Source organism: Chlorocebus sabaeus, chromosome 21 (assembly GCF_047675955.1).
Source record: "Chlorocebus sabaeus isolate Y175 chromosome 21, mChlSab1.0.hap1, whole genome shotgun sequence".
Taxonomy (NCBI): Eukaryota; Metazoa; Chordata; class Mammalia; order Primates; family Cercopithecidae; genus Chlorocebus; species Chlorocebus sabaeus.
This window is the reverse complement of record NC_132924.1, coordinates 76,622,476-76,639,283: the sequence shown is the minus strand read 5'-3', so window position 1 is coordinate 76,639,283 and position 16,808 is coordinate 76,622,476. Positions and strand designations below refer to the sequence as shown.

The window sequence follows — 16,808 nt, the reverse complement described above, 5'->3', positions numbered from 1 at the left end:
ACCAAATAAGAAAATGGCACACATGTATGCTATCATTACACTTTTTTTTTTTTTTTTTTTTTTTTTTTCAGGAAAACCTCGCTATGCTGAGACCTGGGATTTTCATGTGTCAGCATCTACCTTTCTGCAGTTTGAAATGAGCATGGGCTGTAGCAAGCCCTTCAGCAGCTCCCACAGTGTACAGCTCCAGTATTCTCTGAACAATGGCAAGGACTGGCATCTTGTCACCGAAGAGTGTGTTCCTCCAACCATTGGCTGTCTGCACTACACGGAAAGTTCAATTTACACCTCAGAAAGATTCCAGAATTGGAAGCGGATCACTGTCTACCTTCCACTCTCCACCATGTGAGAATTGTCATTTGGCTACATGTCAGAACGTTGGGTGCCTGTCACTTAATTTGAAAATAATTATGATTCGGCCTAGGGATTCTATTATTCTTTCATGATAATTATGCATGGAAGTGCCAGGAAGAAAAAAAGTGCAGGGTGCTTTGGGTTGCAAATTTTAAATGTGGCTAGAGAGCACCAAAAGTTTTACGAGGCTGAACTTTTCTGTTCTTTGCTAACATAAAGGCTGCCCACCAGATTCCATTTTTAAACTGTTGTAAAAATAAGTCTCTGCCCATAAACCAGACTGATACTTATTCACACTAAGCAGTATGTGAAATTACCACATATTGGAGAGTACCCTTAGTTTTTTTTTCATCTCAGTACCACAATATGAACAAAAGGTTGGTTCCTTTGGAATGCTCATATTATTTTGCATCTGTCTTCCCCTCCCCAGCATTTCAGATCACATTCAAGAGTTGTACTGACTTACAGCAGGCTCCCACTTTTGTGGTGCAGGCATTTGGATCATTGGAGGATGTTTCTAGGAACTAACGGGTACTATGGTGACTGATTGCCTCCTGGGAGTGCTCCCCCCAAGATCCTTTCCTCTCCCTTCCTGTGCTCTGTTCTGAATGGCAGGTTGCGTTTCCCAGCCTCCTACATCTGCTGTCAGACACTGGCAGGAGAAAGGAGGGGAGAAATAAGGGATAAATCAGGGTGTTCCTCCCCCTTCTTTCTGCCTCAGCTGCGTCTTGGCCAACTTCTGTGGTTCTGGCTCCTCTGGGTGGCCCTCCAGGTGACCCTGGTCCCTGGGCACCAGCAGCAACACTTCCTCCCTGTGTCCCTCTAGTCTTAGACTCATAGTAAGTGGCCTCCTGACTTTGCTAAACTCTGGTTTCCTCGCTGCTTCTACTGGCTTCTCTGCTCTGCTACTTTCTATACATCCAATTCCTTGCATTAATTTCTTTCTGTGTTAAGTATTTATAGTGGTTTCTGTTTTCCTGGTGCAAACCTGATCCAGACATGTGCAACCAAGTGGCAAGGGAAAATTCAGGAAGCCAAAACATTTTAGTATTTAGCCTAAAGTAGTTTCCTGTGACTGCTAAAGCTTTAAATAGTGCTTACTTGTAGCTCATTTACTCATTTTTTTTAATTCAACAAACACTTATTGAATATCTACAGTGTTTTAAGCACTCTGGTACTAAATGAATAAGCTGATGCCGGGATCCAGATATATGAAAGTCATGCATCACTTAGCGATGGTGATACATCTGAGAAATGCATTGTTAGGCAATTCCATTGTTGTGTGAACAGCATCGAGTGAACTTACATAAACCTTCATGGTTTAGCCCATTACACACCTATGCTGTATGATATAGCCTATTGCTCCTCAGCTACAAAGCTGTACAGCATTTTACCATACTAAATACTGTAAGCAATTGTAACATAATTCCAAGTATTTGTATATCTAAACATAGGAAAGGTACAATAAAAATATGGTATAAAAGATTAAAAACTGGTACACTTGTATAGGGTATTTCCCACAAACAGAGCTTACAGGACTGGAAGTTGCTCTGGGTGAGTCAGTGAGTGAGTGGTGAGTGAATGTGAAGGCCTAGAATATTACTGTACACTACTATAGACTTCATAAACACTATGCACTTAGGCTCCACTAAATTTTAAAAAAGAATATTTTTCTTTCTTCAATAATAAATTCACCTTACTATAACTTTTTCATTTTATAAACTTTTCTTAAACTTTTAGACTCTTTTGTGATAATACTTAGCTTAAAACACAAGCACATTGTACATCTGTACAAAAATGTTTTCTTTCTATATTCTATAAGCTTTTAATATTTTGAGAACTTTAATTTTTAAAACTTCTTTCTTAAAAACTAAGACACAAAAACACACATTATTAGCCTTGGCATACACAAGGTCAGAATCATCAAGATGTCAATCGACAATAAGAATTTTTTTCAGCTCCATTATAATCTTATGAGACCACTGTCATAAACGCAGTCCATCATCGACAGAAACGTCGTTACGCAGCACATCACTGTATTTAGGATAACAAACCTCTAAGCAGCTATTTATGCTATGAGATGATACCAGAGGAAGTACTCAGAGATATTATCAAAACACAGGAGCATACTACCTAACTCATTTGGGGAGAACTGGAGGGAGCTTTCTAAAGGAGTTGATGTCTCAGCTGACTCTGAGTAGGGCTTATCCAGGAGAAGAGGGGAGCGAGAGGGCACTTGTGCTGGCCTAAGCCAAAACAAAATCCAGGAAGCCAGAAAAAGCATGAGTGGATGGGAAAATTCAAGGGTTCAGTGTTGCCAGAATATAATTGCGAGGTGAGAAGTAGGAGGTCTGGAGCCAGGAAAGAGGGCAGACAATGGAGGAACCATGTATGTCGTCATAAGTAGTTTGGTCGTGACAGTGCACGTGTTGGGGAACCACTGACAGGTGTTAAACGGTGGTGCTGTGATGAGGTTTCCATGTTAAAGCCATCATGCTGACAGCTGTGTCACATCCACAGAGAACTTGTGTAGGGGAAACAGTACTACTTAGAATGGTGCTGCTGAAATTCTACTTCTAGTAGACTGTGTTCCACATCCCACATCATAGACAAACACACTTCTGTGCAAACTTTTCCTAAGTCAGGGGCTGTTACTGTTGTTTGGTAAGTCTGCATCTCTTTCTGGATAAAGCAGTCTTGTGACCCAAGATACTCCAAATAACAGACTGCAAATAAATAGAAAATATGAGAATGCATCACATCATTCTAGACCTCAGCTTTAGAAAGCCAGGACCTCGAGAAGCAAAGTGGAGTGCAGAAGTATCAAGGGCTTCCATTTACTCTCAGAAACCATTCCGGGACAGTAAAATAGAGACCTCACTGCCAGAATTTGGTAAGACTCCAACTTTTCCTCATGTTTATCACCTTCAATCCCTCCCAGTACTGAATAGCAATAAGAGTCTGAAAGCAAAAACTAAAATTCTGCATATATTTCAAAAACAAAACAAGTGGATATTTCAAAATAACTTTTCCATTTCACACATGTGTTTGTAGAATCTTACATGAGAAAAAAAAGTGAAATATATAAATAACAATGCTTTCTACTCTCCTGTTGATGAGTCAAGAGAAAACAGCATTTCCTACTACTTAGTAGGAAGATAAAGTGCGAAAAAAAAAAAAGTGAAATATATAAATAACATGCTTTCTACTCTCCTGTTGATGAGTCAAGAGAAAACAGCATTTCCTACTACTTAGTAGGAAGATAAAGTGCGAAAAAAAAAAGTGAAATATATAAATAACATGCTTTCTACTCTCCTGTTGATGAGTCAAGAGAAAACAGCATTTCCTACTACTTAGTAGGAAGATAAAGTGCGAAAAAAAAAAGTGAAATATATAAATAACATGCTTTCTACTCTCCTGTTGATGAGTCAAGAGAAAACAGCATTTCCTACTACTTAGTAGGAAGATAAAGTGTGTCAAGGAAGAGACAACTGGACTCTGGAGGAGGGCACTTTAAAGAGAAAAGGGAATTAAAATAAATGTCCTTGTGTTTTCAAGGTTGCTCGTCAAACCAATGGTGTGTTTTCTTTGGTTAGTTCTCCCAGGACCCGGTTCAGATGGATTCAGGCCAACTACACTGTGGGGGCTGATTCCTGGGCGATTGATAATGTTGTACTGGCCTCAGGGTGCCCTTGGATGTGCTCAGGACGAGGGATTTGTGATGCTGGACACTGTGTGTAAGTTAATAAAACTGGCAGTTTCTTTCTTTGCAACACAAAAATAAATATGGCTCTTTGAACTCGTGACAAATGTCTTTTCTCCACTCCCTCTCTTTCTTAGGTGTGACCGGGGCTCTGGTGGACCCTATTGTGTTCCTGTTATACCTCTGCCCTCGATTCTTAAAGACGATTTCAATGGAAACTTGCATCCTGACCTTTGGCCTGAAGTGTATGGTGCAGAGAGGGGGAATCTGAATGGTGAAACCATCAAATCTGGAACATCTCTAATTTTTAAAGGGGTCAGATACAGATAAGATTCTCCTTCCCAATATTACTACTAACATTGTCTTCTTCAGTCACTGCTCAACACAAATGCATTTCTGAATCTCTTCAAATGACATAATATTTAATACATAGTTATTGACTTTTAGCCCAAACCCTGTTTCCTTTTCTGAGTGCAATTACTTTTTCATGATCACTTGGGCATAAACTTTTTCCTCTGCTTTGGTGATCAGACCTTCCTTACTTCCTGCTGGAATTATATACATAAATTTATATGTATATAGTTTTTAGAATATAAATTTCCATAATCTAAGATTTAATGTTACTAAATATTTAACTTGGAATATTTTCTGAATGACTTTATGAACGGTCTATAGTTTTTCTTTTCTCTTTTTTTCTGCCCATAGAACCATTTGGTGACTTTAAGAAAACCAAATATTTGGCCAGGCGCGATGGCTCACGCCTGTAATCCCAGTACTTTGGGAGGCCAAGGCGGGCAGATCATGAGGTCAGGAGATGGAGACCATCCTGGCTAACACGGTGAAACCCCGTCTCTACTAAAAATACAAAAAGTTAGCCGGGCGTGGTGACAGGCACCTGTAGTCCCAACTACTTGGGAGGCTGAGGCAGGAGAATGGCATGAACCCGGGAGGTGGAGGTTACAGTGAGCCAACGTCGCACCACTACACTCTAGCCTGGGTGACAGAGTGAGACTCTGTCTCAAAAAAAAAAAAAAAAAAGGAAAGGAAACCAAATATTTAAGTCAAGTAAAATAGCATTCTCAAACATCTTCTTGTATTTCAACCTAGATGTTCGGTTAGAGAGATGTTAAGCAATTGTGTGACACTCTGTGCTAAGCTGGAACATCTTCATATGTGAATACATGCCACACCCATCTCTCTCAGCGTGGGGAAATTGGCTAACCTAGGTGTGCAAATGAAGTCTTTGGCAAAAACCTGCATGGGTTTCTGTACAACCCCATCGATTAACATCTAACACCTAGAAAATTAGATACCCTGGAACTTTTTCAATTATAGTTAATAGATGCCAGTTATCATCCTTGCTTGAATCCAAATTCTTCTCCAGTTTTGGATGAGAAAGAAAGCAATGCATAGTGCCTGAGAAAGATTTACAAGTTCCTGAGAGTTTTGAGGGACTGAAGAAATTGAGGTAGAATATTTCAGAGTGGAGACTCCTGGTTTTGGGGGCAGCGGGATTTGTTTTGTTTTGTCTTAACTAAGATGTTAGTTCTCGTTACCACTAGCTCACATCTGACCCATTTGAACCCAGTTGACAAGACTAAAAAGAAGAAGTGCTATAACTTTTTGTGATTGACAGATCTTTATCTGATAAATTTTGAAGTGGTAGAATTAACCTAGTCTTTTGATCCTCTAAACAAGAAAGATGCATAGTGTTTTGTATTTTCCCTTTAGCCATCCAAATGCAAGAGCAGCCAAGCATTGTATGTGTTAGACACATTATCTATCAGCTCTGCAAGATGTAGAGAGGACTCAGCATGTGCCATTCAGTAGGTTGCAGTTTGACCTAGAAAGTCATTCTTTCGCGAAAAAGGATATGATCGTCTCTTTTTAATGTTTACAGATTCAGGAATACTATCTACTATTAAAATAGCTTGTTTGTTACGAAAGAATTTCTCACATTTAGCACAAATGGATCACTGAACCTGAAAAAGGATGAGAAAAGAAACACATCTGTGTGAACTAGAATGTATGTGGCAGCAGAGTTTGACAGTTCTGCTGTATAAATATCAATACAAAATGCTAACCTATAAACAAGTATTGCAAATATAAAAGAAAGATACTTTCAGTTTACAAATCATGCCCACTTTCAATAAAATTGCTCCTACAAAATACATTGTAAAATAGGTCCCTTTATGAGTGACTTGTATTGACGCATGGGAACAATTTTATACTTGCATTCCATAATCAAGGGGAAAGAGTAATCCTATTTCTATATTTTGATGTTAGCAAGGGATATTTATTACCTGAATCTCTCAACTATCTACCTCAAAGCTTTTTCATTACAATCTGAAGAAGGGACCTTTCCTCTGAACCTCAACTTCCACATAGCATTGAGCTCTAAAAAAATCCAACACTTAGCCAGGCACAGTGGTGCACATCTCTAGTCCCAGCTACTGTGGGGGCTGAGGTGGGAGGATCATTTGAGGCCAGGAGTTCGAGTCTCTAGTGAGCTATGATCACATTTATAAATAGCCACTGGGAAACAGAGCAAGACTCTGTCTCTTAAAAAAACAAAATCCAAGGCTTTATGCAAGTGTATAAGGAAGAGGGTAAAGACATTAAGACATGAAGAAATGAAGAAGACGTATGGGTTAGGGATCATGGACTGAGCAGAGCAGTGAATTACTAGGCATAAAAGAAAAAACAAAGACTAGAAATACGAGGGTTTTACATGGCAACCTGTTGTGGAAGTATGAATCTGTGCTTTGTGAAGTTATGAGACAGGTTAAATGCAGTTGCGTTTTCATTACAACATCAAATAATTTTCAAATTCTACCTTTGGCATTATCTGGATATTTTTCTCCCCATACCAAAAGATAGTTTAATAAACAAAACACTGGTATCTTATAAAGGATACACATTTTAGAATATGACATATCTGGGTTCAAATCCTACCATCACCACTTACAAACTATGTAATCTTGAGGAAGTTACTTTCCCTCCCTGAGTTTTAGTTTCCTTATCTGCAACATGAGAATAACATTTTTCTCTTAGTAGTGCTAGGTGCTTTAAATGAGTAAAGTGTCTATCTTAGCACCCAGCGTGTATAGGCACTCAACATATGGTTGCTATTGTGGAATTTGCTCTACTTACATTTTTTTCAGCTATTGAGCAATGTGATCTATAATATATATGATGAAGAAGAGGAAAAATGTTCTCTTTTCGCTAAAATCACATTTGGCATTTGTTAGTTGATGAGAAATCAGTTGACAGTGTCCACTTATTATCACACAGCCATGCATCCGTAAAGAGTCACGTCATTCAGAAGTTGCAGCTGAAAAACTAAAAGACCTGTTTGGACCTTAGGCTATTTGCATAGTGAAATTCTGTTTTACTGGCTGTCACTGCAATCCTATGTACCCATGAAGAAAAGAACCTTTCGAGTTGTCAATCCTAGGCAACCAGAAATAGTTAAATTAGCAGAAAAAATTATGAAAGCTAATGTGGTCTGTTTCCTTGTTCATTGACTTCTCTGCATGAATGCTTACAGCCTGAGCATCAGGCCTTGCCTTAGTTATGCCTTATTTAACCTGACCCACTGAGGGGTGGTGGTGTGTCCGCCTGAATGAGAGCCCCTGGGGCTATCAGAGTGAGCAAAGGAGTAGTAAGTTCCTAAGACTCCTTGGAACCCTGAGAAAGTTACCTATTAGTTCCCATCTTCCAGCGGGAGCACTTGGCACATATTCCATCTGCTTCCTCGTTACTCCTCTCATAACATGCTGTGATCAAAGGAGTCTATTTTTTAAAAAGGCCTGTAGATATGGAATGCTATCATTTTTGCACCACTTTTTAGAAGAGTCACAGAAAAGTATGATTTAGAGTTGAGACAATGAAACTGTGTCATTCAGGCACAGGATATGAAGCCATTTAGAGAGGGGAAACAAGGATCATCCCATATTTCCTTTTAAACTAGGCAAAATTTGCTTCTTGATCATGATATGTATTTATTACTTGGCTAATGCAAGTTAGGTGTATAAAATCAAAGGGACACAATTTTGCAAGTGAAAAAAAAGTTGCTTAACATACATGTTTTTATTTTCAGGAAGGAATAAGGATGCTTATTTCAAGAGATCTGGATTGTACAAATACGATGTACGTCCAGTTTTCACTTAGATTTATAGCAAAAGGTAAGTACGAATTCATTATTTTCCTTCAAGAGAATTCTCCCCTGTACAAGTCCTTTTCCACAAAGAAATCACAGATTTAAGGCCCATAAGTTTCGTTATATGGAAGAGCTAACATATATTGGTATACATAAATGTTTACCATTTATGTATGTATATTGGTAATTCATAAATGTATACATAAATGTTTTTCTTTAATGTAAGTTTATCTTAATATAAGGGGGGAATACTGATTTTAAATAATTTCATATAGCTGTAATCCTATTATTTCTATGGTAGTTAAATTTATCATCATGCCCCTGAGTCTTTCCACCACTACTTTCTAACTAAAAGAAATCTAAATTTTAAAATATTTAACTTGTGAAAAATGTGGTTTTTCTTTTACAGATATGAATCCAAAAAAAGCCTATTCTTAGTCATTGACTTTTCATATTAACTAAATGATTTTCTTGAACAAATTGATGGTAGATATAATACATATTCAAGTAGTTTTTCTGTTTATATCCTGAGATTTAAACGTTTGACCCTTTGTAAAATCGTGATGCCTGTAGAATCAAAATGTTTTGATGTAATGTTTCCTAAATACAGAAAGATGTCTGTGCATATCTCAGAGAGAAAGAGAGGTATTATTGTGTGCACATCCAAGGTTTGGTGTGTATTTTGAGATATACAGAAAGCCCAACCTGTCATCCCCTTAAGTTGCTTCTGAAGCATTTGGACTATAAAGCCTCCATGTAAACATAAGTTCACGTATGCATTGATGCCTAAAGATTCAGCTAAGAACATACCATTTCCCCATTTTTATCACAATATGTTTTATACCTGTGTTATCTTCTTCCTAGGTACCCCAGAGAGATCTCACTCTATTCTATTACAATTCTCCATCAATGGAGGAATCACTTGGCACCTGATGGATGAATTTTACTTTCCTCAAACAACCAATATACTTTTCATCAATGTTCCCTTGCCGTACACTGCCCAAACCAATGCTACAAGATTCAGACTCTGGCAACCTTATAATAGTGGTAAAAATGCATGTGTTCTCCTGTGATCAAAACTGACAGTGGCATGTTAACACATTTGTTTCTAAGGTGTGGAGGTACTGTTTGTGAACTGAGCAGCTTAACTGTCCACAGCACACACATTGTACATGCTTCACTTTTGACAAGTGTATTAGTCCGTTTTCATGCTGCTGATAAAGACATACCCAGATTGGGAAGAAAAAGAGGTTTAATTGGACTTACAGTTCCACATGGCTGGGGAGGCCTCAGAATCATGGTGGGAGGTGAAAGGCATGTCTTACATGGTGGCAGCAAGAGAAAATAAGGAAGATGCAAAAGCGGAAACCCCTGATAAACCCATCAGATCTCATCAGACTTACTCACTACCATGAGAACATTATGGAGGAAACTGCTCTCATGATTCAAATTATCTCCCACCTGGTCTCTTCCACAATACATGGGAATTATGGGAGTACAATTCAAAATGAGATTTGGGTGGGGACACAGAGCCAAACCATATCAACAAGTCTCAATAAATAAATATTTAACATATATATATGTATATATAATCTCTTCCTATTTAACTGTAGGTTCTCCTGTTAATGTAAATATAGCTGAATTCTGTTACAGAGCTAAAGCTTTTTAAAAACAATCCAGCATTATCATTAGGCACTCATCAATTGTAATGACATTTTTGTTGCATTTATTTGGGAATACATAGTTCTTCTGAGTGTGGCGTTTCATTAGTGAAATAGAACACTATTGCAAAATGCCATGATGAAGTGAGAGGGACTTAGACCAAGCAGATAGTGCCGTAGATAAAATATTCTTATCACATACACTTGCTTCAGTGATAAGTTAAAGTGAATGTATAATTTAATAGCATTTCAAATGGTTACAGAAAATGATTCTACAAATTGGTAATATTTTATTGCTTCCTATATTTCTATTAACTGCTGATTATAAAGGACCAGACTTTACCAAGTCATGCATATAATCTCCTAAATAAATATGGAGATGCCACATTAAGCAGCAGATTCTTTGCAGAGGTAACACAAAAATGGAAAAGGCAAAGGTTCTCCCATCTCTAAAATTTAACCTATTTCGTTAACAATTAATAAGTTAAAAATAAAACATAAAACAAAATTTTTAATTTATTGTGAAACATATACATACATCTTGTCACTGAATAAAAGTCCAAAAAAGGAATGTGCCAGGTGCGGTGGCTCACAACTGTAATCCCAGCACTTAGGAAGGCCGAGGCGGGCAGATCACCTGAGGTCAGGAGTTCGAGACCAGCCTGACCAACATGGTGAAACCCCATCTGTACAAAAATACAAAAAAATTAGCTGGGCGTGGTGGCACACACCTGTAATCCCAACTACTCGGGAGTCTGTGGCAGGAGAATCGCTTGAACCCGGGAGGCAGAGGTTGGAGTGAGCCAGATGGCACCACTGCACTCCAGTCTGGGTGACAGAGGGATTGCTGCCTTCATACTATGCTTGGAATGCTCACCTAATTTTTTTTTTCATTGATTCCACCAACCGCTTTCTAAACAAGAAGAGGAAAGAATGTGACTAAAATTAGAACAGTGATAGGATTAGAGATAGAGACCTGTGATTTCATTCAAAGCATCAGGTTTGTTCTACAGGCTCCTATTTACAGTTCCTTTTTAAAAATGTTCTGTAAGAATTGTACTAAAGTAGAAATCAGTGAAGAAGCAACCTAGGGAATCTTGACGTTTCTGCTTGGCATGGACTTATCACCTTGTTTCAAGGTCAGTCCAAACAGTGCTTTACAAAAGCAGCCTGGCTTTTGCCCTTCTTATCTACTCTATAACATATTCCTTAAACACCTGGTCTAAATCACTGAATCAAATCCTATAGCAGTAAAAAGAGTGATTTCCCTTGTTTCCTATATATTCCCACAGTATCTCCAGATCAACATAGAAGACTTGAAAAACATTAAGAAAACATGGAGTATTATTGATCAGAGAATATTTTTCTTCTTTATTAAATAAATACAATTGTGTATCAGGGCATTCTTTTAATGGCCATAGTCCTTCAGCCTGACTCAAGTATGGGTTGACCCTAAAAAGTCATGAATTGCTCCCTGAATAGACTGGTTACTGTAACTTGGTTCTAAGTTGACTAACTGACCACCCATTCTCACAGATTGCATGTCTCACAGATTCCCCTAAACCACTAAAACACAACTCAAAACCCACTCTTGCCAGGGGAGGGTTCATAGCACTGCTATTATTTGAAGGACAGCATGCTTTCACGTACATGATATACAAAGCATTATCACAGCTTTCTGAAATTAACAAGGCAGTTCCATGCTATATCAATTTAATATGGTTGCAAGCTTAATTTTTTCTTTTTTTTTTTTTTTTTTTTTTTTTTTAAAACAGCATCTTGCTCTGCTGCCCAGGCTGGAGTGCAGTGGTGAGATCTTGGCTCACTGCAACCTCCACCTCCCAGGCTCAACCGTCCTCCCCCACAGCCTCCTGAGTAGCTGGGACTACAGGCACGCACCACCACGCCCAGCTCATTTTTTTATTTATTTGTTTTTTTTGTGTGGAGACAGGGTTTTGCCATATTGCCCAGGCTCAGGCAATCTGCCCACCTTGGGCTCCCAAAGTGCTGGGATTACAGGCGTGAGCCACTGCACCTGGCCAATTTTAATCACTGACAATATACTGTTATGTACTTTATGGGTTTTTTTTTTCCCCTAGAAAGCATATGGATTTGGCAGGGGGGGGGTGGTTTGTGTGGTTCTTTTTTGACACATGGTCTTGCTCTCTTGCCCAGGCTGGAGTGCCATGGCATGATCACAGCTCACTATAACCTCAAACTCTTGGACCCAAGCAGTCCTCCCACCTCAGCCTCCTGAGTAGCTGGGACTACAGGCATGTGCAACCACACCTGGCTAATTTTTTTTATTTTTTGTAGAGATAAGCCCTTACTATGTTGCCCAGGCTGGTCTTGAACTCCTGGGCTCAAAAAAATCGTCCTGTAGAAGGCATATGTTTAACTTATTGTTACTGAGTTGCTTTTGTCCTTTGCTTTCTTTCAATGGGCAAAAGTGTTCATTTGATTTTCATCACTGGAAAAACTTACTTTATCCAAAAACGCCTTAGGTAAGAAAGAAGAAATCTGGATTGTTGACGACTTCATTATCGATGGAAATAATTTAAACAACCCCATGATGCTCCTGGATACATTTGACTTTGGGCCCAGAGAAGACAATTGGTTTTTCTATCCTGGTGGTAACATTGGTCTTTATTGTCCATATTCTTCAAAGGGGGCACCGTAAGTATTTAATTAAGAATCTAAACATGAAACCACTCTTGCACACAAATCATGATGAACTTTTGCCTAAATGGGTTCCTGGTTGTTTACCTGTGTAACAGGGAAGAAGATTCAGCTATGGTGTTTGTTTCCAATGAAGTTGGTGAGCATTCCATTACCACCCGTGACCTCAATGTGAATGAGAACACCATCATACAATTTGAGGTACTTGACTTTGTTCTAGAATAAATGCTTTCAATTTTATATTGAACAAAACCTGGGAAAGAGGAGGAAAATCTCAGATAATTTCATGCATTATGACCTCCCATTTTTGTGCAAGGATGTAAGAGGTTTTGGCATCATCATTTACTTTTATTAACAGAGTCAATTGTCATACTAAGGTTTACTTCTGAATTCTTATCCTTTATGACGTAGTTTCCCCACCTGCTACAATGGGAAGTTGAAATAAATTATTTTAAACATTATAAAAATGAAAAGGCTCATACTATTCTTGTATTGTATTTCTACACTTTTTATGTGAAACTTAAAATTTCTTAGGGACCAGGTCAAATGTAACTATAGTCTATGCCATGCTAGTATATTTATATAATATTTATCACGATGTTATTAATTTTACAGATAATACTACACTGTTTTATAATTTCAAATATATTTGCTCTGTGTATTTTATTAATATTTATGCACTCCTTATATTTGTCAAGAGAGCAAATTAATAATTAACATAAAAATATTTACATATTTCAAAACCTTAGATAAAATCAGCAGAACCAAAGGTACATTATACCAGTGTTTTAGAATATTAACTTTTCAGAATATTTTTTCATAGCTGATAAAAGATGACATCTTTAGCCCATTTAAGAGTTCCATTATCAGCCAGGCGCAATGGCTCCCACCTGTAATCCCAGGACTTTGGGAGGCCAAGGCGGGCAGATCATGAGGTCAGGAGTTCAAGACCAGCCTGACCAACATGGTGAAACCCCGTCTCTACTAAAAAATACAAAAATTAGCCGGGTGTGGTGGTGCACACCTGTAATCCCAGCTGCTCAGGAGGCTGAGGCAGGGGCATTGCTTGAACCCGGGAGGTGAAGGTTGCAGTGAGCCGAGATCACGCCACTACACTCCAGCCTGGGTGACAAAGTGAGACTCCATCTCCAAAAAAAAAAAAAAAAAAAAAAAAAAATTCAGGTAGAAACAAGCGCCTATAGTTGAAAGTTTATCAAATGTCAATAGTTACTCATCAGAAGGTAAAAGGTATGTAAGTTCACATACCTACACACACATAATATGTATAGTGTATATTTATTGATATATAACTATAACTATAGATGGCTATATGTAACTATATATATCAATAACTGGTTGCTATGCTTTGATGGCATGATAGTAAGAAAATGCTAATCTCCATTGGAAAGGGGACAATTTTTATAGAAAGAATTGCATGTATTTATTCAGTTTATTTTAATGCACTTGAAAGCATGGAAAAAGGAAGGGAAAGCCATTGTTTCACTAATGGCTAAAAAGGTCTTTACATAAAGACAGAATACACTGGTGGATACCAGGGCAGGGAGGGGAAGGATGTGGGAAGAAGTAGGTGAAAGGAGACAAGCTTGCAGTTATGTAGGATGAATAAGTCTAGAGATCCAATGTACAGCATGAAGACCATAGTTAATAATATAATATTGTATGCTGAAAACATGTTAAGAGAATAGATTTGAGGTGCTCTTACCACACACACAAAAGGTAACTATGGAAGGTGATAGATAGGTTAATTTGCTTGGCCATAGTAATTATTTCACTTTGTATATTATATCAAAACAGTATGGGTACACCTTAAGTATATATAATTTTAAAAAGATCTTTCCCTGTGCCAGGGAAATGATGACAATGTTTGTATTCTCTTTTGGTATTGAATATGCATTGAAGATTCATGTGTAAAACCCTTGGGATTATTTGGAAGGTGTCACAAGAAGGAAAATAGAAGGTATCCTACCTAGTAGATGGGGCAGGGGAAGCTAACAGGGTTAGGGAAACAGTCTTTTCACTATGATGTACTTGGCTTGGCTAGGAAAATGGGCCAAAGGTAAAATTTGGAATTGTCCCAGCGTCTGCCTTATCCACTTCCTGCTTTTTATAAAATGAAGGGAAATAAATTTTTCATGAGGCCCTTTGAGGTTCTTTATGAAAAATTATAATTTAAAGGTAATATACAATATGACTCAGTTAGGCAAAACATAATTTTATAGTGTTAAATATTTCAACAAGACAGTTCCCAGGAAAATGGACCCTAGAAAATAATGAAGTGGTGAATCATTTCAAGGCTTGTTGCTCTGAGGTAATTTGTATCGTTTTTTCTTCATCCCAAGATCAATGTCGGCTGCTCGACTGATAGCTCATCCGCGGATCCAGTGAGACTGGAATTTTCAAGGGACTTCGGGGCGACCTGGCACCTGCTGCTGCCCCTCTGCTACCACAGCAGCAGCCACGTCAGCTCCTTATGCTCCACCGAGCACCACCCCAGCAGCACCTACTACGCGGGAACCATGCAGGGCTGGAGGAGGGAGGTCGTGCACTTTGGGAAGCTGCACCTTTGTGGGTGAGGACCCGCTGCTTGCCGCCACATTTGTTTCTCCTTTGACAGTTTATTCCTAAAGTCGTCATTCACTTGCCACTTTATCACGGGGAAATTTCCACCTGACATTTCTTCCTCAGTTCTCCAGGAAGCAGATCAGTGGCTATTTAAAATGTAGGACACTGAGCTGACATAACTACTAATTTCTAGTTTGAAGGTAGATTTTAACAGCACACCGTGGGCTGCACCCTGTAGTGGGGTTCATATCCTTGTGAATGTCTCTTAGATCAGTTAGAACGCAACAAAAATCGGGTTTTCCCCTAATGCTGTGACGTTCCTCTGCCTACTCCCACCTCACAATATAAATGCAGCTAGAATATTATGACTTTCAAACATCTGCATATGTGTCTCATGCAGGAAGAGTGTATGTAGGGAGCATAGAAGCCCACAGAATATTCCTGGTATCTCATTAAAAAAAAAAAAAAAAAAGTTAGCCCGTTGCCCCCAGGCATCTCTGCTTTTCCAACCTCTCTGAGCATTCTTGTTACATATATTTGACTCTTCTACTGAAAAGCGACTTAGAGATAAAGGACTTCACCCCCAACAGAAATGAAATGAAAAGTATATTTCAAAAAATAAAACTAATAATAAAAGTGAACAAAGAGAGGAAGTCAACAAAACAGTCTGCCTCCAAATTTCTGTCTTTTCTCACAGAATAAAGAATGTTTTCTTTCAGAGTATGTCAAAAAAAGAAGAAAGTACTAATATCATACTTTCAAGATGGAAATAGATTTATATTCCTGATATGAAACTGAGCATAATTAGAAGTCTTGAGTCTTCAAACAAGACTACTAATACCTAGTACTTTTCCAAAAGGGTGAAAGTGAATTTTTTAAAGTCTGCATCTCTTTGAACATAAATCTATCCACTCCTTATTATATCATCAGCATAACTGTTATAAATTGATTGCTAAGGACTTTAATATTTTGGGTTGTTGAATGTATCATTTACTAATCCTTGTGATTATGCCAGGATATGATTCTAATAGGAAATCCAAGTATCTTTTTAAAAACAAGCATTACTAAGCAAAATGTCCTCGAAGTTCTTTAGAACTGACAGCTAGAGGAGGCAAAGAGTGTCTCTGGAGATTGTAGGAATAGATAGAGCTAATGACACAGCCAGCACAACCAGAAAGCTATCATTGGTTGGGGGGAGCTTGTCTTTAAAAGAATCTGACAGGGGAAAATAAGCCAGGAAAAAGTTTTTATTCAAAATAGTTGTATTACTTAAGATCGTATGTTGCAAGAAATATAAAGAGGCTTACCAAAAAGGTGAAAGAACTTATTGGAAGGATACTGGGGAATTTCATGGACTTCACTCAGAAAGTGTGGGGGACTTAGCAACAGAAGTTTGTGATCCTTGTTTTTATGGTGCTCACTTTAACATCACTCGGCAAACCAGAGCTTTCATTGCCTGGAGCTCTTAATTCCAAATTTCCAAATCTGAACCCATCAGCTGTAGCCTGAAAGCCAAGTGTTCCAAGAGAAGCATAGCTGTTGAAAGACCATGCCTATGAGCAGGACAGGCAAGGGAAAGGCCTAGATAGCTTAGGCACTGCTGTGGTCTGAATTGTTGAAATTCACGTCTCAACTCATTCCCCTGAAGGTAATGGAATAAGGAGAT

The 16,808-nt window shown here is 38.3% G+C and overlaps 1 protein-coding gene across 2 annotated transcripts in view; it reads left to right on the top strand.

Annotated features, from left to right (window-relative positions):
* Positions 1–16,808, top strand: part of RELN (reelin) — a 516,825-nt gene that overhangs the window by 422,842 nt on the left and 77,175 nt on the right. The window contains exons 34-41 of one of the 2 annotated variants that reach the window (XM_007982474.3): positions 72–345; positions 3,951–4,091; positions 4,195–4,372; positions 8,160–8,244; positions 9,084–9,266; positions 12,385–12,556; positions 12,658–12,760; positions 14,920–15,149. In XM_007982474.3, coding sequence (XP_007980665.3) covers positions 72–345; positions 3,951–4,091; positions 4,195–4,372; positions 8,160–8,244; positions 9,084–9,266; positions 12,385–12,556; positions 12,658–12,760; positions 14,920–15,149 — 1,366 coding nt within the window. The remainder of the gene's footprint in view (positions 1–71; positions 346–3,950; positions 4,092–4,194; positions 4,373–8,159; positions 8,245–9,083; positions 9,267–12,384; positions 12,557–12,657; positions 12,761–14,919; positions 15,150–16,808) is intronic. The other variant, XM_073009223.1, reaches the window with a different exon arrangement.